This window comes from Eleginops maclovinus, chromosome 19, assembly GCF_036324505.1.
Source record: "Eleginops maclovinus isolate JMC-PN-2008 ecotype Puerto Natales chromosome 19, JC_Emac_rtc_rv5, whole genome shotgun sequence".
Taxonomy (NCBI): Eukaryota; Metazoa; Chordata; class Actinopteri; order Perciformes; family Eleginopidae; genus Eleginops; species Eleginops maclovinus.
Window position 1 is genome coordinate 13266413 of NC_086367.1, and position 26543 is coordinate 13292955.

Consider the following 26543-nt stretch of genomic DNA (forward strand, 5'->3'; position numbering starts at 1 on the left):
GCCCTGGATGAGTAGTGACAGGTGATGCTGGGACCAGGAAGTGGAGTTTGGGCACAATAGGCCTTTATCGTGGGCACCTCCATAATGCTGTCTTTCATGGACACAAAACAAGTGTTCCTCTTAGTCTTTATCACTGATAGAACACGCTGCCTTCCTGACATCGTACAGATTGTCAGTCATCCACATGATAGTGTATTCCTATAAGTGTTAATGTCAAGTGTCACCCAAAGCTTCTGTTAACACTCTAAACATGTTCTCCTCTTAACTAAGTGTTAGCTACACCCACCTCCCTCTCCTGCTTGCTTTCTGGATGCAGAGGCTGTTGGTGGTAATGATAAGAAGCACGATAATGGATAAGGGGTCTGTAGGCTCGTGAGGATATGATGTAACTGCACCGAGCCCCCCTCAGACGCACTCACAACTTGAGATAATCTGGTGGACAGTGGGTAGGCTGATGGCTGAGGATCTGTCTCACACACTCGCACGTCCCAGAGGAAGCTGCACTCAATGGAAAGGAGTGTGACCTCTGACCCGTGGTGATGAAAGACCGCTGTTGACAGATATAGTATACCTGTGAGAGTCCTCTGTGTTTGGCTTGTCTGCAGGGGTTTTTGTTTCTGGACTGCAGCCTGGACCAATTCACACATCCCGTGCTGGTAAATTCTGCTTCGTCTGTTTCACCATCAGTATCGATACAAACAGCTTTGCCCTTACAAAAACGTTCACACACTTGGAATTGTGTAGACACACACATGGGGGGGCATAAGCACACATCGCACATCCACACAATGTGCTCAGTGTGCTGTGTCTCTCACAGGGGTACATTTTCTCTCAGGGCAGAGTGTAGGAAGGAGGGGCAGCAGTGCTATGAGTGAAACCGGATCTGCCTTAGGAATGCAGGGGGTGTTTTTGGAGGACTGGAGTAGAGTTTGGGGGGTAAAGGGGGGCTGACTTAAGGGGTAGGATGGGTGATTAGGGGGTGACAGCTGAGTGCTGACCCCTCTATAATGACAAATCATCTGGCAGGTGTGTGGCTCTCCCCCCCCTCCCCCCTTCAGCCCCCATCATTTCCAGGCCAGGAATCCTCAACCGCTGCTGGAGCACAGCGTTAAAGGAAGACTTCCGGACATCCACGCTGCCATCCAGCAGCCTCATGACTGGCCTTACAGAAGTGGGGGGCAGCCTTGGCTCAGATATAGCCTGCCCTGTGATTGTCAGCTGCCCTCGTATGTGCACTCAATACTACAGTGTAAGCTCCTTCGCTTTAATAAACATAGCTAATGAGACTTCAGTCCTTGGAGCGCTCTCAGGTAGGTTAGGATTTATTGATTTATCTTTCCAGTGTTGATTGAACTGAAGAAAGAGTTCATCTCTCCAACTGCCTGGAAGTCTGCTTACCCTGTGTGGGTCATGAATCATGCTGACGACAATCTGAATTCAAACAGCCTCTCATCTCATGTGAAGCAAAACAAATGCTGACCCTGGATCAGTAAGGGTTGCGAGTGGACAGGTGTCAGGTCAGGGCTTTGAAGGAAAACGTGAGAGCAGCTTGGAGCTTATCAATCCAACTCATTCAGATAGCAGTGTTTTCTGTTGAAGCAGTTTAGCTTCTTTGAGCTAAGCGTTTAAGAATGAAAGCAACCAAACCACATCCAGTTATTCTAAAGTTAGCATTGTTTAGGACTGATTCAGATTGCTCCATTGTCCTGTGCGCCTGCTCTGTGGTTTGTGTGCTGATTAAGTGTCTGCTTGCTGCAATAGACTTGTAGAATTACAGGCCTCTTTTCTTTTCCATCAAGCCTGCGCTTCCACAGCTCTTCTTAATCCAATTCCAGCCAACACATGGAGTCTAGACAAGAGGCCCAACACAGCCTGCACCTCCCTCTGATATCGGCCGTTTTACCCTCCAGATCCCCAACCTCACAGCTATTTCCCTGAAGAACCTAAACACCCGCCGTTCCGCAGCAGCATCGTCGATCCAAACACAGAGGAGTCACACATTCTCAGCTGGAAATCACGCAGAACCCCACTGGAACATTTCGCCACTTATCTTTTCACTTTGAATTAGGGATGCGGCTGCGCTGTGTTTTCCAGGCAGCCGGAGTGGGGAATACTCCTGGGGTCCCGTCAGGAAAATCTCTGACCATTATTAGCATTAGCAGGAGACATTGCGCAGGTATTCAGAGCTCCAGACACAAGTGGAAAAATGCTGCTGGCTCTGAGCAATTTTGATCCACATGCCTTTTTTTAAATACAGCGTTAACAGCAGATGGTATGAGTAGATGGTGAAAATATTGCAAGCATTTTATCATCTTAGCGTATGGGAATACAACAGAAAAATCTAAATTTGAAGATTTATGCTGAGAGGATCATGTGAGAAAAAAATCTGGCAAAACATATATCACTGCTTTTCAGTGTGTATACTAATGGAAAACCCCTGTCATATTCCCATGTGGCAATTGCAGTCTGACACGCACACTGTCATACTGTGTCATTCAGTTGTCTTCATCACCTGCACTCGTCTTTTCCCACTCCCCCCAAGCGACATAATGGGCCAGTCCAAAGTGACCCATATTTACCCAATAATACGAGGCTTTGAAAAGACCCATATCGAGTTGCAGCTAATGCTCGAGTGGGGCCCGGAGAGTGAAAGATGTTACCGGCCGACACGGCTTGGGTTTCAGGGCCCTGCGAACAAAAGGCAGTCCAGTCCTCTGAGAGAAAGGGGATGAGTGGAGGGGGGTTACGGGGTGGGAGGGTGTGGAGACGGGGAGTGCACACTGAAACAGTAGCGTCAGAGGGGTTTGATGTATAGTTTGTGTGTTGCACCTCGTTTCATGATTGAGGGCGTCTTCCTGTTTCTATAGGCAGGTTTGCTCCGAATGTAAACGCAGTTCATGTTGTTGCAGGTCTACTGTGTTGTCAGTCCATTCTTAATGTTTCAGCATTGTCAAGTACAGTCATGTGAAAAGAGTCAAGTTTATCTTTCTGCTTCCTCTGCAGCCGGTCCTGTGCTTGTACATGTACGCGGCCGGCCCTTACAGGAAGATGCGGATATGACCGCTGAGTTAATGGAGCAGAACTGAACTAACCTCGGGTGTTAGGGGTGAGCAGAGGGCAGACAGGGTTGGTTTAAGAGAAGAGGGTTTGTGATGATGATACCCAAAGGTGATTTCACCTCATATCCTCCCTCCTTTCCACTTCCCACTCCCTTCCACCCCTCACCCTCCTCTCCCTCCTCCCCCCTCTCCTTCATGTTCTCTTTTTGCTCCCTCTCTCTCGCTCCTTAGGGGCAGGCAGGTATAAAGTTACACAGAGCTCTCAGCTTTCTTGGAAGGAATGACCACATGAGTAGCTTGGGGATTAGATTAGCAGGAAGAGCAGACTTAGCCGGGCTGTAAATAGCCCACTTTTTTCACCATTAAAAAGGCCCAGTACAATATAATCAATAGATAGCACTCATCTGATGCAGGAAGCCATATGAGAAGACCTCCCTCAAGTGCTCTGAAGGACAGGCTACAGCAGCTTGGGCCTAATGAAGTTATTATTAATCACTGGGCCTCCTGTTTTGAACTTGTGTGTCGTTTCTCTAGTGGGTGATGAGTGTCCTGATTGACATCTCTTGCTGCTCTTCCTCTCACTTTCACTGTCTGTTGTAAGACAAGACAAGGTCATCCTTCTGATACTAGCAAATGTTCAACTTTGTGCGTTTGAGTCACAGTCGTGCCACCGAATATGTTTAACTTTTATTTTCAGTGAAGGCTTTATTGTGTAGCAAGCAAAGCACCTCGTAGAATCATAACACCAAAGCAAAATATGGTCTATTCGGCATGTATTCCCACAACACCTTTTTTTTCCCTGTCCATCTTTAATTTACATGCGCACACACACACACACACACACACACACACACACACACACACACACACACACACACACACACACACACACACACACACACACACACACACACACACACACACCTCTCAACCCTCTCCATCTCTCTCTGCCTCCCCACAGGTGTTGGGTTACTCTGTAAAGCAGCTTGAATGGGCACAGAAATCACAGAGGGCTGTCTGTGCTCTTGATTCCCGTTTCACTTTGAAGTTTCTCCGGCTCACAGGAACAGGGGCCACAAAGCCAGACTCGTGTGAGGGCTTTAGTCCTTTCTGCCAGGACTCTGATTTCTGCAGGGTGGTGTGGGGGGGTTGGGGGGAGACAGTATTGACAGGCAAGGCTACGTGTCTTCTCAGTTGTTAGAGGACTTTGTCGTTTTAGCTTTGTAGTCAAGATGCTGGAGAACAGAACATGCGTGCAGGTTTCTCTGCCAATGCCCACTTTTTGACGGCACAACAGTGGAGGAAGGATTAGAGTGGGTGGGGGGACACAGGTCAACCCCCCTTATACTAACACAACACAACGCAGAAGTAGAGGGGCATCTATCAATGTGAGGACTAAATGAACAGTTGGACTGTTTTTCTGTCTGTGCACGAACGTGAAAATAAACAGTGACTTTTGGCTTTGCTTAAGAAACTGAAAAGGGGCTTTGGCAGGATACATCTGTAAGCACTTAAAAAAGAAAAGACACCCATAATACTTTAATAGAGCAAAGTTGGAGAGGCTTTTAGGCACAAGGTGTTCCAGTGTTGTTGTATGGGTACGTCTGTCTTCGTTGATCTCATCAAAAGGGCCAAAGGGTCGCGGAGAGCCAGAAAAAATAACTTCAAGTGTGGATTTAATGAAGAATAAACGTGTACTCGGGTTACACTCACAGGAACTACTTTTTGAAAACTGCTCTCAGGCTGCCAGTCAGTCACATTATTTACAAAATACCTCACTGCTTATACTGACCAGAGCTCTGTGTGTGTTCTCAGGTATCTGAACCACGTGCGGGCTGCCATGCCTCAGGACACAGCTGGAGGATACACCTCAGCTTTGGCCTGTCACCGAGCGATTCAGGACGCTTTCAGTGGGATGTTCGTCTTCAAACGCTGAGAACATCCAGAGCCCGAACAGACATGGAAGAGAAATGTGACTCAAGGGACAATAAAAGCCACTCGCTGCAACCACGGAGAGGCCAGTGTTGCTGAGCGGAATGCTGCTCTGACTGATTTGTGTTACGTGTGTACATGACTTTTTTGATATTTTGTGTTAATTTTATATTTAAATAAATCAGACAATGAAAAACTGTAAATGTTTTGAATTTTATTTAAACGTGACACAACTCAAGATGTATGGTCAAGCTTTGAATAAAAATAGCTCTAATACAATCAAGTAGAAACTAAAGGAAGTGATGTAGTATGTAGTAGTTGGAAGTACAGGTTGGACAGATTTCTTATGACAACATGCAACATCATCTGTTATTAAAACATCAGTTAAACTCAGATTTGTAAAAAAAATTCAACTCAAATGTTTCTTTTAATTCCTAGCACTGGCAGGTCAATTACTATGTTGAATCTGTGGCTTCTTCACACTTCTGTCTCTTTGGAGCAGGTTCTTCTGAAGGCTCTGTGGATAAAGAAAATAGGTTTAGAGTGGTATAGTCTGAAAATGTACACACAGCATGAATATAAAGATGAATTTCATCACAGATTACTTTGCTAATTATTGTTAATCTGAACCAGAAACAGGTTTTCAAGTTGCCTTGGTATCATTATAGTAAATTGTCTTCAGAACTTCAGTTTACTTTCATACATTTTTGTTAGAAAAATGTGTCAAACAACAAATTGATTATTAATTAAGTGCCAACTTTCAGCTTATTTTGGGAGCTTATTTATATCAAATATAATATACAGTTTAAGCTGACCAATTTCATGGAGAGAACCATGTAGAGAGAGGGTGTAAATAATGCTGTCCCTGCATCACTGTATGTTTTATATAATTTAGCCTCTCATACTTGGCAAACTGGGGATGAACATTTGTCTCTAAAATTCTTTATTTATATGTTTAAATAATATTCTTGTTCAAGTTTGAATATGTTTTTTTTGAAGTGATCATCAATTGGTCATTAAATTCCTCACGGTTGAATGAAATAACTCACCTGTCTTTTCTCGATCACTGCTGAAGAGGACCTCTTTAGGGATTGTGAAACTCACACACATCATATCTTTGTTGGGTGCTACATTACGCACAAAATGCACAGAACATCTGTCCTTCAGGGGGAACTTGAGTCTACAGGAGGCCCTCTCTACCATATCTGCCTCAGGGTTGTCTTCTTTAGAGAAGCCGTAGCAATGCACTGTGGGTAGGTTCTCGTCACAGGAAGGCTCCCGGTGCAGCAGACCTCTGAAAGCATCCAGGAACTCCAGAGCCAATGCTGGCAGGTTCATCACTATGTGAACATTGGCTTTTTCCTTCAGCAGCTCAGGCAGCTCTTGCTTCACGGGCCCCTGGATGAAGGCTCTCCCGTCCAGGTTAAAGGTGCGGACTTTCTTCTCCACCTTGTTGAGCTTACAGTTGTGCTGCAGCCATCTGTGGGACTCTGGGTTGAGATCGTTGGCCAAGACGTTGGCACCGGAGCGGGCAGCCGGGACAGCGAAAGGTCCAACACCGGCAAAAACATCGAACACAGTGTCACCGCGTTTCACGAGCTGCACAACGCGCTGATGCTCTGTGCTCAGTCGGGGATTCCAGTAAACACGAGAAAAATCAAACTCGTATGTCACCCCGTTTTCTTTTATCTGCACCAGAGACAAAGATTTATCAACTTTCAGTCAGTGATCTGATTATATTTGAGTGATTGTACAAATGGATAGTCTTTTTTTTTTACAAACGTATCATTTACGTGGAATATATGCACATTTATTATTTAACATACTTTTGCAACCATGTTCTCCTCTCCAGCCAGCACTTCCATCTTGAAGAAGCGATAAGTGGTGTCAATCATGTTTGTTTTATTGACCACACAGGTAACACCAGGGTTTTTGTCTATGATGACTTGACCTACAATGGAAGCAGACACAAAGTTAGAAATAAATTAATAAAGTGTGTCACTAACTCTTAATCTTTCACATGAATGATGTTCATCACATTATTACATTTCCAGAGACTAGTGCAAAGTTTGAGAATGCACTGCAGCTAAAAGACCTTTTTGTCTTGCAACACGTTCCTCTCACCTATAAGGTTCTTGTATGGGAGCTGATGGTCCCTCAGGTTAAAGTGTGCGATGTGTCCTACCCGGCTGAACCCAGAGGGCACGTCCTGACCCTGAGGGAGCACAGCCTCCAGCACTTCATCACTCTTCAGGTTGTGATAGGTGAGCTGCAGGTCATAGTGCCGAAGCTCCTGGACGACACTGAAAGACCTCAGAGCCTCGGCTTCATCTTCGTTAAAGGAGCTTGGCGAGGAGACTCTGTGGGGGTCCAACAGGACTAAACGAAAGTCACTACTTCCTTCTTCATCTTGCACTACTCTGGGCACCCCTGGGCGCTGGAGGGTTGCCTTTTTAAGGCTCTTAACAACTTTGTTTAAGACCCCAATGGGCACCCGAAGAGCGGGGACATTGATGGTCTGTGTAAAGGCATCTTTGTTGAGAGAGGTCATACCCCGGACCTCCTGAGGGGGCCTGTACAGTTTAGTCTCCATGGTGGGCTTCAAATAAAAATCAGAACAAACTGAGGCTGCAGACCAAAGGCTACGAATTACTGCAGATTTTAGATTTCTTTCAGCTTGAACATAGGAAACGACCCTGAAGAAGGACCTAAAATGACATAAAACTTGGCGGTTAGAAAGCAGAAAAGTAATAAAACACCAAATAACTGTGAATTGGGTGGCATATTAAACAAAACAGAGTAGCTTCATGTTAAATAATTGGTAAATATGTTGTTATTTCTAAGAAATGTAACATTGAGATCTCACCTCAACATCCTCCGCTCTCAGGCATGCTTGAAAGGCGTCATCAGTGGTCGACAAGAGCCGGCTGGTGATTGGACAAGCGAACGAGAGTCGCTCTCTGATTGGGCGGTCTATTTCCTGACGTCTCATATGCGACGAAAAAGAGGCAGCTGAGGTGAGTTATAAACAACAACAGTCAGCAGCTGGAATTTGATAGGAAAAGTTCAATCGTGAATAGGAAGTGTTCTAGCTTGTGCCCTGAGTTTTTGAGAGAAGAAAATGAGCATCAATAAAGATTCAGCTGCAGATTTATATCGGGAATGCGTCGCCAGCGACAGAAATATCGAAGGAGACGAAACGACACCTTTAATAACAAATGTGAGTAAGAAAACACTCTTCAATGGGTTAAAAAACAGTGTTTCACTCTGAAGACGTGAACTTTAAGAAAACAGGCAAATTATCAGTACATAAAGTTCTCTGTGTATATTTATGAATAACATCACGTGCTTTTTCAGTAAACTTCTCATTTTCCACTTTCTGCTTCTGTCAGCAATAACTGTGAAAGTCCACCCATTACACAAACTACACTATGGTGTTTCATTAAGTACTTTCCACTGAGGATATACAGTATCTATCTTGTTCAAATTTGGACAAAAGACATTGTGTTTAAATTAATTGTTTTGTTTAGTTTGTTTGCACATATACACAAAAGGAGAAAAATATTTAAGAAATGGTTGGCAGGAAAGGTTAGAAATCAAAGATGTCCTAAAAAGATACAATAACTGTTAATTATCAATAGTTATAATTAAAAAAAGGGATAAACAGATTACCACAAAGCTTGCATTGATTGCAATGAAACGAAAATGTACAATTCAGCCAGAAGTCTATGATTAATAAAGTGAAATTATATATGTTATACGTCTCCGCTAGTTACTGTCCTTTTCAGATAACAATAATGTAGACGTGTATTGCAGTAATGGACACTCATGATTAGTACCATAGGGCTTTAAAACAAATTATTTAATATGTTAATTGGGCTCTGGTGGGAACTTTCCAAAGTCCTTGCAATACATCTCTTCATAATCTGTATTTAACTTAGTTGTTTTTCCTAAAACCGTTGCATTATAGGAGGCCAGCCTTAAAAGGCACACCTTTAAGTGTCCTGCGTTATAATTTAGCTACTATTCAGTGTGTAAAATAATTATAAATTCCCCAAATCAATCCAGATAACATAGCCCGGGTGATCTGTGGTACATCCTAATCAATACAGGTATTGATTATCACTGACTGTTTTTGTATTTGGTCCATTAACACCACTCTAGTGATTGATTGAGTAGCTCAAAGAAGTTCTCTTTGATATTCAAATCCATCTCTATGATGTTGAACAAAGGATTTAATGGTTCAGATAGGCCTACACAAAGCAATATTAGGTTTAAAAGTAGAGGAACAAGTAATGAGTCATCTGACTTATTATTTAATACACTAATCAATCAGCGTTGTTTACTTACTGTTTTCATGTGGACAGAAACCCCGGGTCAAAAATGAGAGTAGAAACACCCATGCACTTCTAATGACGCATTGTGAAGTTGATTAATTGCACCTCTCATGATACAACATGTTCCTTTGTACTTTGACATATATAAACCCTATCAACATTTTGAAACCAAGCTCAATAAATGCTATGTAAAAGGAACTACGGAAGAGAAGCACTGTCATTAAATGTATCTGTTAATTGTATATCACAATACCTTACCAGTGCATATTTATTTTAACATTGAAATATCCTAACTATCTGTGTAATTTGATTTGGTGCATTAGTTGTTATCATGGCGACCCTACAGTTTTACCTTGTGTCATAGTTTACTTCCTGTCTTTCGGAACTGTAACCCAGGGTGGATCTGATTCAGCAGCTCGCAGGTCAATCCAAGCTTGTTGTGACACTGACACCAGAGTTGCCACTCATTCTCTTCAGGATATCCCCTATTAGAGAGGTCAAGCAGTTTGGGCAGCTCCCCTTATCCTGAGCTCATGCAGCTGTCCCACTGCTAGCTACTCAAATCCCACCACATCCATTCCCATTTCCATTCCCTGATCCTACATGCCACTGCAGTGTTGTTTCATGACATCCATCATCAGGGCCAGCCAGTTGTTCTTAAATCTGTCATGAGCCTTCCTTTAAGCTCCTACACAAATAATAACATTTATTTTTCAGTGTCCTTTCTCTTCACAATAACTGTCTAACCTCCATATCTTTTCACATGTTATCTCTCCTGTTTCTGCAGGGATTGCTGCAGACCAGAGCCAAAGGATCCTCCTTCGCTTCCTCTGTGTTTAACCTGATGAATGCCATCATGGGCAGCGGCATACTGGGTCTGTCTTATGCCATGGCTCACACTGGAATTGTTGGTTTTTCGTAAGACTGCTTTCATTACATCTTTTACCACAGTGTTGTTTAAATATCTGACACCATTTTGACCCGATCAGACATAAATACAGCTACATGAGCACTCATTTCTACTGAATGTATCTTTCCTTTCCAGTCTCCTGTTAGTACTAGTGTCCAGCCTGGCAGCGTACTCTATACATCTCCTTCTAAAGCTGTGTGACCAAACAGGTGAGAAACTAACAATGGATGCACTATCTAACTTTAGACTGTCATTTCCTCGTATGTTTACCCAGAGGGGTTATCCAGATTTTTTTAACCACACCCTGAACTCTTTCCCCTAATTACCTCATAATTAGAATGCTATTCAGGGAAATAGCTGATGTGTTGCAATCTCTTTGTTTCTTTATTTACTTCCTTTCTGTAATTTAATCAGTTTATGTAAATACTGGGTTAATTGAGCCATGATGAGACGAGATAAAATGAGATAATGGATGGGTTTTTGTTTCTCAATTATCCCCAAATACTGTGAGAGTTTCCTGAGTGGGGGCTACATGTCCTGATTGTTTTATCATCTTCTACGTTGACCTTCTCTAGTTTCTGATAAATTGCCTTAAGTTTGTTTGGGTCTGAAGTCTGCAAGTTTAAAAATGCTAGAATTCTTAAGGTGGGGTCAGGCAGAAGTGACCTTTGGCTTATCCTGATAACTACCATTATTGGGTTATATATTTTCCCAAAAATAATTGTGATAAACAATATTTAAGTGTAATTTTTTGACCATTTTATGACCCCCATGCAATGATAATATATTAACATAATATGGAATAACCCGCTTTCCATTTAGACATTGGAATTAGATGTAAAAAAACAAAATATTGAAATACCCTAAAAATATAAAACTATAAACAAAATTTACTCTCTTTACAAACATTCTTATACTTTTAGGGGAAAAGCCTGCTGTTCATTTTAGCATTATGTTGCGCATTTAAGCACAACAGAAATTAGTTCAGCAAAAATGATCTATGTCATGTCGATATCAGAATCAGAATCCCTTTATTGGTCCCACAGAGGGGAAATTTAAATGTGCTACAGCAGCAACAGAGCCAAACACAGCTTTACAAAAGAAAATATGCATTTAAAAAAAATATCAAGATAAAGAAAAACACACAATTTACAAAATACACATCCTGAAAGAGATATAGCAGCCAGGTAAATAGATTTTACAATAAGACAATTACGTCATAATCATGACAGGCCTATGAATTAAAAAGCTACTGCTAAAATAACACACCTTTGGCAGTTGATTTGCATTGTGGGTAATGTAGGCACCAGGTTTTGAAAAGTAGGAAGAATGTCTCGACTGTTTTTTCTCTGGTTGTGCTACATTAATGTTGCTACTTTCCATTTTAAACGGTCCATCATTTATTATAGTATTCCTGATTGTTTATGATTTGACTCTTAGGTATCAATTCATATGAAGGTCTTGGAGAGAAAGCCTTGCAAAAACCAGGAAAAGTAAGTGTTGTCTTTGGGATTAGTGTGAGTTTTCAATACATACATTCACTGAAATTTTCATCATGACCAAAAGAGATGTTCACATCAACCAACTTTTCAAATTTCTTTTTAGATTCTGGTTGGAATTTCCATTGTAATCCAAAATATTGGAGGTAAGTCAGCTCCAGTTGAATTCTTTTGACATGTGGACATAAACCGATGTTGTGGTTTTTGAGAAACAGAGTGTTGAAGAGGGTTCACTCTGCTGCAGTGTCAGACTGTGGCCGGTGCATTTTGGAGGCAGATAGTGCCTCCTACTGACGATCAGAGGCATCTGAGCTCAGGTTTACTCCCTCCTTCCGGTGAGGCTATTATCCGGACTCCCTGATAACCTTTGGCCCTGTAGCCGCTGTCCTCTCTGCCCCCTCCCCTGGGCCTGAAACCTGACTTCTCGTCTAATTGATCACTGATGGTAAACCCACCCAGTGTTGAGTAACCTAATGGGACCCCTCCCTTTTATTTCCCCCACCCCCTCACACTTCTTTCTCTCTCTTACTGACATCTCCACCCGTCCCTCAGCCCCAAACTGCTCTTCTCAGACGGTGGAAGCTGAGGTGATCGCTCCTCCGCAGTCATTAGAGGCATGGCTGAGTGGATTATTGCCGTGCCCTCTGGTATGTTTGTGGTTATCCCAGCATGGGGCAGTATGTGTGAGAGTGTGAGAGCCAGCACTCCAGCATGCATCTGTCTACACCCCCGGCACCTTTTATAAGAGTGCAATTAGCTTCACTCTGGGTAAACATTCATCTGTACTGCCAAAGGCTGAGGGGCCAATTGACCTTAATTACTGACCAGCCCTGTGCTCTCACAGCCTGCCTGTCCCCTCGCTCTTAATGAAATGAAAGTGGCTCTGTCTTAACGTTGAACACACTCTCCCACTGTTTGCTGGCCACACACACAGAAGGTTTACATCCATTTTTCTTGAATTGTTCCTTATTATAAGACTATGTTTTCCTACCACATGGCCAATAACAACATTTTTCCTTCACTCAAGGGCCGATTTTGTTTAAAGATGTAAGTATTAAGTGTTGTTGTGCATACAGTAACCTGCCTGAAATGAAACCATTGCATCATGCTTGCTGTGTGATCCCTGTCAGTGCTTCTTTATTAGCTTGTGTGGTTAAAATCTCATATTTTTATTTTTGTGGTTTGTATAAACTGAGCCTTTTTTGGGGGAAAGTTTTTGGCTAAAACACTAAAGCAACTGCTGCCTCAGAATAACTTTATTGACAGATTTTAGTGCTCATAAATGCCATTAGTTATTCACATAGGGAGTGTCCTTGTCTCTGTGTGGGCTGGAGGGTTATTGGAGGAATTTTCTGTTATAAACAAATACAGGATCTTAGGGATTATGGTCTAGGCTTATTTAACGGCGAGTGCAAGACCCGCCTCGGGGGCAATGAGGTCCCAGCTAACTCTGGCTCTGCCTGGCTGCACAAATTTAAATCACTCAACATTATCTCCCTTTATTACTGACCACACACTGCATCTGAATCCTGTTTCAGCAAGAAACCTTCTGCCCACCTTGTTCAGTCTCCTTCTCCCCTTTCCCTTTCTTCCTCCTGGTGTTTTTGGGGCTGGTATGACCCCAAGGAAGTGACCCTGATCCCCTCAGTGATTGGCTGTCCTTGGGAAGGATGTTGGAGCCAGTCGGAGGCTGATAATATCCTGTTCCTTAGTGAGGTGGAACAGTGGGAGAAATACCTGGATTAGCGTCAGAGATCATTATTGTTAGCATTCCTCCCCCCTCCTCGCACTTCTCCACCCTGGCTGCTACTCCACTCACCAGCAGTTGGAAGACCTGCATAACGTCTGCTCCTCTGCAGCCAGGGCTTTGCTGGTGATCCCCTTGAGCTGCTTGCCCCACCCATCTGCATTAACTCAGAGCCACAGTACCCCCTCCACCCTGACTTCCATTTCCTTGTGCTGGAAAATCATACCACCCTGACACAGAAATTTAGGACTGAAAATATCCCCTCTGTGGTATGATTAAAGGTATTCGGGTTCTGATTGCTTGTGGCAACATGCATTCACGCCGCTGGGTTAATCTTTGATATGATTGTGTGATATTTTGTTTAATTTATTGAAAAATAAAGGCCTTTCCTGAACCCCTTTCCTTCTCTCACTCAGGCATGTCATCCTATTTGTTCATCCTGAAGTCGGAGCTTCCTGCAGCCATCGGCAGCTTCTTGAGTCCAGACAGAACAGTGTGGGTACCTTCAGCACTTTGAGCTACATCCGGGCCAATAAGGAAATCTTGTTCACAATGTGTCACAGCTGTGGCTAAGACCAAGTCATTCTTCTAGATTAACAGAACTGAGATAAAGAATGAGTCATACTGTTCCCATGATGTTGTAGATTACACCTTTTGGCCTTCAAATAACTCAAACTTGACATTTTTGCTCCACAAAGCTACACAAACTGCTATTAGTCGGGAAATGAGAAATGTATAACTGATGCTGTAGAAGAAGATCTCGACAAACCACAGTACTAATACTTTGTCTGTGAGTGACTTGTGCTCGTTGCTGTACAGCATAAAGCTTGCCCAGAGGAAATGTATTTATGATGGAGAGCCATACATCACCCATCATGAGCAGCCTGCGTCTTTCATTGGCCTACATGGACTCACAGACGAATCCCAGGCCAAGAATGTAACTTCTATCACTTTATTATTGGCCACACTGGTTTAAGTGAGAGTTGTAACTGCTCACAGCCCAATCCGTCAACATCTGAATCTTCCACACACAGCTGCTTCGTATTAGTGCTCTCCTTTCACCCCCAAATCTCTCGCACATGTTCCCCGGAATCAGACTGATACAAGGGGATATCAGTTTTGCCATTCTAATTACAGCTCACTGCTGAAGGAAACAAAACATTTCTGTTAATGAGTGGCTTCGGCATGTTAACAGACACATACTCGGCTTCATCAGAGCCTAAATGAACAAGTTGTTTTTTATTGAAATGTGTTTTTTTTTTCTGGCTCGTTTATCATAATACAGCGGAGCAAAGTCAAAGCGGTGCTAAATCTTTTTAGTCTTTTTGCTAGTGGACTGTTAGTCCTGTATGAGTTTCTCTCTGCGTGTTTCAGTTTGATAACGAGGCCAAAGACGTGCACAGCTGTGGATTTGGGTTTGTGCTGCGTTGGCCAGATTTATGCTGATCCTCGACACTATGTGGAGATTGACTTATTGGCAGTCATACTCCCACCTTAACTGAGAGCTATCGTGCATCTTGTCATAGCGTGAAATGTTCCACATTTCATGGGTCTTCTAGGTAACCTGCGCCTTTACAGTAAGCCCCCCGAGCCTCCTGAGAATGGATCCTAGTGGTGTTTGGGATTTTTATACATCCCCGTGTGTGCATTATGTTCTGTAAAAGTGCAGGAGGGGGTTAGCTAAGCTGCGGTCGAGTGGTTCAGCTAAACTTGGGCTCGAGTGCGGGGTCAGAGCAGAGGTCTCCCTGACATCCAGTTACAGGGCAGGAACGGCCTAGACGCAGAGACAAATCTATCAGCGCCTATGGTACCGCCACAGCTGTGAAACTGCCAAACAGGGGTCAGTGGGTGTTGATGTGGTCGGAGCAGGTGCTGCTGACTGTGGGAGCCCCATAAAGAGTGGTGGAGCCAGTCCCTTGTGACCCCGCGCTGCATTGCAACATACAGCAGCGGCAGGCAGCACCCTTCTCCACCCAACCCCGACCCCATCGGAGCCGGCATGCCTTCCACATGTGTCACCTCGAACACTTTTCCCTACCCCCTCCCCCTCCTCCTACTTCTCTTCCTTCAGCTCCCCAATCCCGAGCCAACCGCCAAGGCTATCCCTCAGCAAAGGAAAATATTATTCCCTCTCTCTGAAAAACCCGGCAAGTGAAATGTGGTCTCATCTGACGGAGCGACACCAAGTTTGCATGTGTATTACATAATTGTTATGGTTTGCGAGGACTAAAGCCCTTAATTCATACCACATGATGAATCTGTCGCTCTGTATTTGAGCACGAAATGGAGACAAATTTACAGAGTTGGTGCATTTAAAAGCCCTGAAGATTGATCTTTGTAGCCCTTCTTATCGGAGGTGCTAGTACATAATGATGGGAAATGTGTCTTGATCCAGCCTTTAATAATTAATGTCCTCTTTCTTTTCCAGACATGACTGGTATGAGGATGGAAGGTTGCTTCTGATCATAGTCACACTGTGTGTTGTTGTACCTCTGGCAATGTTTCCTAAAATTGGTGAGTGTGTTAATCAAGTTGCATGTGGATTTGCTGACCATGTCTGGTTTGAATTGTTGTTCCTTACCTGATCTTTCTCTCACCCTCACAGGCTTCCTGGGCTACACCAGCAGCATCGCCTTTTTCTTTATGCTGTACTTTGTAGTTGTGGTAAGTTTACATATACCCAGTATTCAGTATTGGTGATATACTGGTCAAAATAATTAGATTGGAAATCAAGGAAAAAAGAAGCAGCAGCAGTAGTGCACTTCAGGATAGTAGAATAATTGTTTCATAGTTTAAGCATGACTTTTTGAGATGGCTATATTAAGCAAATATATTATTCCCTTGTTTAAATGTTGTCTCGTCTTCTCTCCAGGTTGTAGTCAAGAAATGGTCCATCCCCTGTCCACTGCCTCACAATATGACGATACTTTCAGATGCATTCAAGGTAACAACAACCCCAGTTTCCTAGTATTTATGTCCACGTGCACACAGACACACATACATAAGATACCGCAGGCCTGAGGCATGTAGTCTGGCCCGACGGTCACGGCCACAGGATTAGGAGGGGAACCTCGGAAACTGAGCTTCTGATTATGTTGGCTCTGGCTGATGAGGACCAGAGAGCTCTGTGTGGTGAATGGTGCCAGTCCTGAGGGGAAGGAAGTTCGGGTGACCTTGCATCAGTCTGGAAATGACCTCTGGCCCCTTGAAATTATACAACCCAAAGTATGGCTTCAGACTGGCGTGGTTGTTTTCCCTTTTTATACCTCTAAAGGCAGGCAATGAAATCTAGATGTGTTTCTCCCAATTGCAGCGTCACTGCAAAATTCCTCTCCTCTTTGAAATAACACGCTCACTCTTCTCTCCTTGTTTCTGCAGATATCAAATTCCTCTGACTCAGAATGTACACCCAAACTCTTTATCATCTCCAGTAAGGTACGTGTATGACATCAGACCTTTTCTCTCTTCCTGTGAGTTGGCAGAGAGAAGTAGTGGAAAGTAGATTTGCTGCACTTCTTTGACTCTGGGGACAGGTCGCACTCTTTTCCATAGGTTGGGTTGTATATGTAAGGAACTCTGGTGCACTATGCAGCTGCCACTCATATTTATTTTACATATAGAGGCCAAATGTACTTTCTGAATTACATGAAGCACATGTTTGGTACAAAATGTAGCTACTATAGAAGTGTTTTGTTTTAATTTAACTTTGTACTTCTATTCCTCACCATCTCAGAGATAATACAGATTACAAGTTTCATATCCTTAATAGTTAAAAATGTTCCCACTTCTTAAGCTATCAAAGCTTTTTATAAACCTCTTGGATCAGCTTGAAAGTGCGTTGTCACAAAGCTGAGAAGATGCTGTTTTTCTGTGCTCATGAGAAGTTGACCTTGTCACACTCATGCAGCCCAGACGGTAATTACTGCTACACAAACCATACCTTGACCCACCTGCCCCCTCGCTCCTGTGCAGCAGTGTAAGCTGATAATTTGTTAATGACCGCTGTGCTCTGTCTGATGTGTGTTGCAGAGCGGCTTCGCCATCCCGACCATGGCATTTTCCTTCCTGTGTCACACAACTGTGCTGCCAATCTACTGCGAACTGGACCGGTCAGCATTTCTCTTTTTCATTTAAGTGATCAAGCCTGTTGTTCACCAGCAATGTTCTCAATAAAATGTTTTGGTGTGTTTCAGACCTAGTAAGGCCAAGATGCAGAACATTTCAAATGTCAGCATTAGCCTCAGCTTCACGATTTACATCATTTCTGCGCTCTTTGGATACCTCACCTTCTACAGTAAGCATTAAGTGACACTCTTTACTGAAACTATTTACTATAGATACTTCTCACCATATGAATTTTTACTGCACATTTACACACAATCAATATTAAACTTTACAAAAATTAGTTATATCTGAATAACTTCTTGCAGTCTGTTTTTCACGGTCAAACATCACCTCTCTTTTAAGAGCAATGAATCAGAATCATGTGTTTATACAGAGCTATAGCAGCAAAGTCACCATGTTTTTACTTCTGTACAACTTATTATCTTTCTTCTGGTTTCTCTTACAAAATAAAAAATGTTGACTGTCATTTGGGAGGAAATACAGTTGCCAGGTACATTAGTTTATAAAGTTAGAATATTAGTTTTATAACTGGTGGTTTTTATTCTATAATTTCTGAAGTTCATCTTTTATTTCTCTTTTCATAGCATCCAAGTTATTTTCACCTCAGTTTTATAGTTTCTTTAAACCCTTTCATGTCTGCACCCTCACTCTGTCCTTGTCTCCGGCTCACAGCTCATGTGGACTCTGAGCTGTTGCTCAGTTACGACACGTTCATGCCTCGGGACATCATGGTGATGGTGGTTCGTCTGGCCATCCTGCTCTCTGTGTTGCTGACTGTACCCCTGATTCACTTTCCTGTGAGTACACCGACCTCATTATATTCTTTAAACAAATGAAAAGTAGTTTCCCAATGTCTTATTTAAAATGTTGGATTCGTTTCTCAATTCGATGAAATTATGTGAAAAAGGGGAGCCTCTGATTTCAAATGTTTATTTGATTATTTGTTTCAAGAGTCCTTTCTTTGTATTTTCATAAAAATAGTTCATTGTTGCACTTTTTAAAGTCATGATTGATCTACTGTATAGAGGTACATTAATTCATATTTTTAATATAATATTTTGTGTGAATACTTGTGTATTTATAATGCTGAACTTCATATTGAATAGATTCTGCACATTTGCTGACTTACTGTTTTCCAATTGATTAAAAAATGACTAACCACAACTCTTGTCTGGCCAGACATTTGGTCAGAATCATTAAAGCAGTACATCTTCTCTGCGTATGTTTGGTTGGATTAATCTTTGCTTGTGTGTACGTTTAAGGCACGCAAGGCTGTGGTCTTTATGCTGTTTGGAAATCGGCCCTTCTCCTGGCTGATCCACGTCACTGCAACTCTAACCATCCTGAGTGTGGTGCTGCTGTTGGCCCTCTTTGTGCCTGACATCAGAAATGTGTTTGGAGTAGTGGGTATGTATCATTTTAAAATAATGTTTGTTTTCCTTTATTCTGGTCTTTATAAATTCTATGATTATTCAACTTGTTATTTTACAGAAAATCCTTTTGCTTGACCTTTAAACATTCAGATCTGTTTTCAACTGCGGCAGCCATTAAAGCAGCCAACCTCTCAGCTAAGATGTCAATATTCCACAATTATTGATCGTGTTGGCTAAATTCACAGTATCTGCTTATACATAATTAATGGGGCAGTCCTTCTCAAACAGTTTATGAAGCTGCTATTGTCAGACATTTACAGTGTGTTGTCTTTGCATTTCAAGTGACTTTCCTGCTCCTTTCTCCAGGATCGACAACATCCACCTGTCTCTTGTTTGTTTACCCCGGCATTTTCTACCTCAAGATCAACCCAGGACCCCTCAGATCCTTTGACTCCATTGGGGTAACTAAACACTGATAAACTCCATCTATAGATACATAAATACTGTATATTGAATGCTGATATATTCAAGCAACCAAACAGTTTGAGCCCATTTTCCTTACATTTGTGGTATTATATCATATTGACCATTACCTTTTTGTTAATGATGTTAACTATGTTGTTTATGCCCTTTCTGTCTCCAGGCTGTACTTCTGGTGGTCTCTGGTTTCATTATGGGAATAATCAGCCTCTCTGTCATTGTCAACACATGGATAAATTACTCTTAACCTCGTCTGGCAACGCAAAGAAAGGAGAATGCGTGCCAAAGACACTGAGCAGTGGATAAAGAAAGGGAACGAACAGATGCTAATCAGCATTACCTCAGGCAGATTATCTATATTTTAAAGTGGTTCTCAATACCAGGCTCGTCAAACGTAGACCAAACTCCGCACATATAAGCCTGAAGAAATCAAGGATTTTAAATGTTATACGTACTTTTTTTTTTTTTTAAATGCTTGATTTTAGATTATATGCCAATTCAGGGCAAATGTTTATTTTTTAATCTGCCTAGAACACAAAATAGGCAACGTTTACTGTGTCAGAACTATACAAGCAAGTCTCAACAAGATGACCATTATTTTAATGTTGTTGTTTTTTTATGTACTTCTTTTTCACTTTCTTTCTAAGAGCCTGTTGTTCTGTGTGGGGATTACGCACCTAATGTAAAACAATCTGCTAATACTTTTGAAATGCTGTTGACCAAGTCTTAGCCTTAATGTATTTCACTTTTTCAAATTTGTTTATTGAGCATTTTCACTTTTTTTTTGTAGATACTGTACACAATCACAAATTTATTCAAATGCTTTTTTCCACTTGTTTTTTTTCTTCTTTTAAACTTGTTTTAAGTAATTTAATGATTGTGTTTGATTTTCCAAGTTTCAGGTATAATTATTTCTGCTGCTACTTTTGTACTTTAGCTTTTATAATGTATATGACCAAAACAATTATAATTTCCAATGTACTGTATGAGGTTATAATGCACATTAGAAAAATATAACTCTCTTCAGGACTATTGGCATTCAATAAAAGGGAAATTGTTTATGAACCGACATGTGCCTTCGCTCATTTATTCACTAACCTGTCTTTATTAGTGTTTATTAGTGGGAAGCTCATCAGTCTAACATGTCACATCTATGGCTGTGTTTGACTGGCAGGCTCAGTGTGGTGGCTGGGACCTGCTCCTCAGCACTGTGCTGTGGGTTCAGCCTGCAGTTAATAAAAGCCACATGCTCAGTACGTTTCTAATCATGATGCTGTTTAGATTGTCTTCATGCTGCCTCTGGAACCTACAGCCATCCGACTGCTGCTTTTAATCTGAAGAATTAGGCAGACGGGCCCCGCGGGCCTGCAGAAAGCAGTGGCTGCCCGCCCTTCACGCCCCCTTACAGAGGTTCCCTAGTCCAGCAAATACCCCATCCTCCACTTTGAAGGACACTAACATGAAGAAAACCCCAACTACTATCAAGCCTGAATATATACTTTTTGGTGCAAGAAATATTCAGACCCCATACTTAGCTAAAAGTACAAATACAACAAAATAAAAAATAATTACAAGCCCAGCATTAAAACATCTCCTTATGTGACTGTTGACTTTATTATATATGGGATGATTTTACTTATTTTCTCTTGATGCTGGTTAAAGTGCTATTGAGTAATTCAATAGTTCCCAACTTCAAGTTTGTTTTCCCTAACATAACAATAAAAAAACATCTGAAAGTTGCATGAGTTTTCAAGCCAAAAAGTTAACAAAACCACTGGTTTAATCTTTAACATTCAATATTTCAAAAGCTTCAAAACCATGATCGGAAAAGTAACAAAACAGCTGTCAAATAGTGTAGTTGAGTTAAAGAGTGTGACCCTCTGAAAGGCTGTACAGTACAAGTTTAATTCTTCAGCACTTTCAGCGACCATCACCAGCCGTCTGTCAACGTAATTGTGGAAACCTAAGCTCTTTCAGAAATAAAAAACAAACTGTGACTCCTACACATGGGCTCCTATGGGAACAACATACCTAAACCCATTTGCAAAACAAGATTACCACCTAGTGTCAGACTGTGTTCACAGCAGTCTTGCTCTTCTTCTTTCATTGACATTCCTCTCTGGGTTTATGAACGCCTAATTAGGAAGAGATAACCAGATGCTCTGGTTTTATCATGTGTTGGAAACATGCATGTTAACACAGACCAGAGTGTTTTTATGGAGGTCCGTCTGACTGGGGCATGAGTCCTCGTCCCAGGGTGGGAGTGTTTTTGTTTAGTTAAACTCACTCACACCCTGGGCCCGTGTCCAGCAGTATGACAACACCATCTCCCAGGGTTAAAGGATGGAATGAGGCGGAGGAGCGGTGGTGGGCTGAAATCAATCCCCTGTTGGCAGCCCCAGCTCTGGTATTGTTTTAAGAGGAGTCAACTGTGTTCTCTGAAAATTATTTTCTGTTGTTGGAAATCAGGATTTTTCGGTAACAGCTGGGTCTGATCCTAATGTCACCACTATGACCTTTAAAACTGTTTGACATCTTATGGTTAATAGCATTGCTTTCATAGCTTAGATGAATGAAATTCAAGCTTTTCTGAAGTATACCTAATTAGCTCAATTCAACTAATACAATGGACCGTCATTGCCGTCATATAGTGTATATGAATTATTCCTAGCCATAAATAGTAGGCTATTACACTGGTGAGGTGATTAGCTTTAATACATGTACAGTCAGTTACAGTTACAGGACTTTCTGTGTACATCTGACTAAAATTAATTGATTTAAACTGCAGTCACTCGACAGCCTAGATGTTACAGTTTGTCTTTGGGGTGAGGTGGTTGCAGCCCTCTACAAACTAGCAAGAGCAGAAAGCAGAGCCAATGCTAAATCCCACTTCTTCTTCCTGTTTGTGTTTCAACAACAACATCTGATCCGGCCTTCACAGGTAGTGGTTGTCAGAGACTGCAACAGAGCTGAGAACATGGACATCTGCTTTCTGTTTACCCGTATAATCTTGTTCAACAGGCATTCCTGGCTGAAAGGTGCTTCAAGAGTCTTTTCGCATGAGCCCTTTAATGCTGGTTGGCATGATGAGTGCTTTTCCTTGTTAGTCATGGTGGCAGACTGCAACACAGCAAATGCCATCGATATGCAAGTGTCATCACTGATGAAGTGCTCTCCATCTTATATTTTCTATTCCCTTTCATTCTCTTCATCGACCACCACTCCATGCTGCTTTTCTGCTTTTAATCAATTTCCATGCTCTATCAGTAAACATGCTCTTTGGGTCACAGTAAGAGCATTCCTCGCTCTGAGGACTCTTTTTCAGATAGCACATGCTTGGGCCATAGAGGAATTTATTCGTTTTACACTCAAGTTTCTTCATGCTTTTTGTGATATGATATCAAGGCCAATAAGTCAGTAAAGTATACTTCTTATTAGGACAGTATCAGCTAACAAGACTCTAGGGAATTGAAGTGTAAGCCTATTCATAAAAAGCTTTCGATGCTGTGCTTATCTTGGTCTTTATGTATAACGTAAGTCTTAACATTTATGTTGCACATCTGCGAAGAGTGTTTGTCCTTCACCTTAACTTCCATTGTGGATATCAGAGCACCACGTGCTGCACAAAGCTCTCAGTCACCAAAAAAACGGAAAACTGTGTTTTACCATTGTGTGCAACAAACATGTTGCTCTCTTGAATAGAGCGTCTTGAAACATTGTTCGGAAAAGAATTGCCTGACACACTCCACAATCAGCACCAACATAATAGCAGCAACACAAAGACCAAAGATTGCAGTCACCTATAGTCCCCACATAATAATCCTCAGGGATAGAATAACAGATTTGATATTTTCAGCACAGAAATCAGGGTCAAGGGTGGGATAAGACTTTGGTAAATAAAATAAGGGGCTTTTACAATGTTTTAAGAAGTATTGCTGTGCTTGGTTATTTTGGCAGATGATGAGCAGGGGTTGAGAGTTAGGACGAGTACTGATGGAGGCTCAGTGGTCATCAGCACAGCATGGGGTTCAGTCTGTGTTTTTGGGGTGGTGAGTAGGGGTCAGTTTGTCTCTGCGATCCCATCAGCAGTGGGCTGAGCTCTTAATGCGGCCCTGACGCCTCGCTGGCGCAGGGACCGCGCTGCCTCACATCTGGAGCCAATTACCCTGGAGGGGCTGTGACAGAGCTCCCCCCCTCTGCTCCGCTGTCCAACACAGCTCCGACCACTCTCCCAGTTACATTCCTCCACTTTTCACAACACTACTCTTTATTTTGTCGGTCCCCCTTTCCTCTTCTCCTGCCCTGTCTTGACAAAAAAAACACATCCTCTACTGATCAAGGATTTAGTTTAGAAGCTTATTGGAGAAGAGTATTAGGTGACCTAGAGATATAATAATAATCATAATTAAAAAATATATTATAATAATGAAAATACTATAAATACTAATAATAATATGAGCTTATACCTATCCCCTAATTTCCTTACAACAGCTCTAAAACTGAACAGTTAATACTCATGGCCTTCTCACATCGTGGTAGAATTATGCACAATAGTACATTTTAAGTCAAGTTTTCCTGTGGTAGCGCACCGGCAGTAAACACCACTTGTGAATATAGCACATTTAGCACCAAATCAGATTTTACAGGTGTGATTTATGGAGTGCTCCTGCTTCCATGCTGGCAGCCCCAGGGATGTGGTGTGTGTGTGTGTGTGTGTGTGTGTGTGTGTGTGTGTGTGTGTGTGTGTGTGTGTGTGTGTGTGTGTGTGTGTGTGTGTGTGTGTGTGTGTGTGTGTGTGTGTGTGTGTGTGTGTGTATACATTTCTATACCTCAGGTTAGGCTGGGGTCTTGTGACTGTGGGATGGGGGTTAGTTCCACTGCAAAGTGACTGATGGATGTAATTGAGTTTGTGGTGGGGCAGGGGTTGTGGTGGGGTGTATACTGGCCCCGCAGGATTTCTCTCACCGGGGTCAAAAGAGTTGGGAACGGGCTTCGCCAAATTTTGGGCCATGCTCTCCTTTCCCCGCTGCCCTGTTTGGCAGCAATGCTATGGTTCATTAGCTGCAGCTATAGGGTGTACCTGGGCAGGGAGCCAGAGGATTGAGCTGTCCTGGGTTACACGGACATAAATTGGAGCGTAGGCTGTGAAGTGAATGTGGAAACTCTACAGGTGGCTGAAATTAAGTCATATACACAGATCCGGCCTGAAATATGGCAGGCTTCTGGTAGCTGGCTGTGTTCTTGTGTGCAATAAAATGTTGAGGAGATACATCAGAAGTGTATTCATTCATGTGTGTGTCTCAAAGGCACACACGTGTCTGTGTGTGTACATGTCCACATGAATCCCACACGTCTGTCTTCTCAGATCTGTGTGAGTCATGTGAAGTTGCAGACGTCTCCCATGGGTGCATAATTCAAGATTTGGCAACCACTTACAGAGAGGAGTTTAGACTGAAATGAGGAGGAAGGGATACAGGGCCACAGAGCTGACAGACAGAGGGAGAATGAGAGGGAGACTTCAGGTAGAACAAAGAAACAAAACAAATCATCCAAGACCATTAAAGTGCCAGCTCTGGCTCCAGGGTAAAACAAGGGAGAGACGAAATAAAATAAAGTTGCTTCATTGTAATAGAGAGGCAAGCAGGGAGGAGGAGGAGGAGGAGGAGGAGGAGGAGGAGGAGGAGGAGGAGGAGGAGGGTGGGAAAAATAATTTTGCAGTCTTATCATGCCATCTGCTGGACAATGTGACACTTCGGGGAGATGAAAAAACAGTATTTTTATGCACTTACATTTTTTTTTTTTACTGTTTGTGCCTAACTTTCACATTTAAACATAGTTAAGAATGCTTGTTAAATAAAAAAAAGAGCAGATATTGCCTTTATTTAAGTTATCAGTGGTTTGTCATTTATAGCTTTTAACAACCTGATTCTTATATATCAACCAAATGAAATAAACATCTTTGTACTTTGCTTTTCAGATTTATGTCCTGAATATATATGCAAATATATTTGTGTATACATTGCTATATTTTGTAAGATAACTGGGAAAATGCATGGTTAAATATACAATTTTAAAAATGTTTAAACTTCTAAACAAAACACATGTAATCAGCTGGGGGAGTTATGCGGTGCTACATATTAGTTATTTTTTATTTTCGTATTTACATGGAGCTTCAGGGAGCAGGTACTCTCACCACTCACAATTTATGACCTCTTACGTATTGTCCAGGCTCAGAAATACCATTAAAACACCTTGACTCTAAGGTTAGCGTGAATGTATTTGCATGTTTACTTTAGTTGGTTGAGGTGATCTGTAGGACTGATTCCAGGTGCAAAATGTGTCACTTTGACCCATCAGGTCCATCAGAAAATATCTAGCCTTTGCTGCTGATGGTTTTGAGTGTATTCACACTCCTGCACTGAGGCAATCCGCTATCTGCGTGCTTTATCATTACGACCTTCTCTGCTCAGTAAGGTCATGTCTGAGATGTTGTTTACAGGACAGTCTGTATCCCAGGGATGTGTAAGATCTGGGACCCAGGCTCTTTATTTATAACAGCTGGAGCAGAGCAGAGAGATGGGGAGCGTTGACATTCGGCAGAGCGGGGTCGGAGGTCAAGTCTAACACCAATAAAAAGGAGACTTTGATCCTGGCATTTATGGATGGAGCAGGCAGAGTACTTTCAGAGAGAGGAAGAGAGAGAAAGAGTGCGATGGAGAGAGAATTGCATTCAAAGAAGATAAGAAAAAGGGATAATACTGGTATGAGAAGACATGTGAATTTATTACTGTCAAATATTTATCTCTTCTTTTCAGTTAAGGATTTGTCTTATATTCCATCCTTTGCTACTTTTGCTTGCGACAATTAATTAATCTTGTGGTCCAGGGAAGTTTTAAAATGCCCAACATTTTTTCTCAGAAACAGGGAAGATGTTTGTTTTTTTCTGACAGTCCCCACCTCCAAACTATTTCATTTACAAAAAAGGCAAAAGCAGCAAATCCTCGCATCCGAAAAGCTGGACTCAATTATGTTCAGTATTTTTTTTTTTTTCCCTGACCATATTTTCTGACTTGAAAGATTT

The 26543-nt window shown here is 42.1% G+C and overlaps 3 protein-coding genes across 3 annotated transcripts in view; 2 read left to right on the forward strand and 1 right to left on the reverse strand.

Annotated features, from left to right (window-relative positions):
* Nucleotides 1-5194, forward strand: part of mnat1 (MNAT1 component of CDK activating kinase) — a 32039-nt gene extending 26845 nt beyond the window's left edge. Inside the window, exon 9 of the mRNA XM_063908492.1 lies at nt 4875-5194. Coding sequence (XP_063764562.1) covers nt 4875-4995 — 121 coding nt within the window. The 3' untranslated portion in view covers nt 4996-5194. The remainder of the gene's footprint in view (nt 1-4874) is intronic.
* trmt5 (tRNA methyltransferase 5) lies at nt 5191-7972 on the reverse strand. Its single transcript, XM_063908490.1, has 5 exons — nt 7858-7972; nt 7116-7699; nt 6818-6942; nt 6041-6680; nt 5191-5508 (listed from the first exon to the last, which is right to left on the reverse strand). Exons 1-5 carry the CDS (start codon nt 7863-7865, stop codon nt 5447-5449), a joined length of 1419 nt encoding a protein of 472 aa, XP_063764560.1. The 5' UTR covers nt 7866-7972; the 3' UTR covers nt 5191-5446.
* On the forward strand, nt 7972-20531 carry slc38a6 (solute carrier family 38 member 6). The gene is made up of 16 exons (XM_063908491.1): nt 7972-8211; nt 10116-10246; nt 10374-10447; nt 11679-11731; nt 11844-11883; nt 13901-13979; nt 15913-15998; nt 16090-16148; nt 16357-16428; nt 16863-16919; nt 17514-17593; nt 17678-17778; nt 18282-18406; nt 18872-19016; nt 19349-19443; nt 19626-20531. Exons 1-16 carry the CDS (start codon nt 8113-8115, stop codon nt 19707-19709), a joined length of 1380 nt encoding a protein of 459 aa, XP_063764561.1. The 5' UTR covers nt 7972-8112; the 3' UTR covers nt 19710-20531.
* Nucleotides 20532-26543: the final 6012 nt, after the last annotated feature.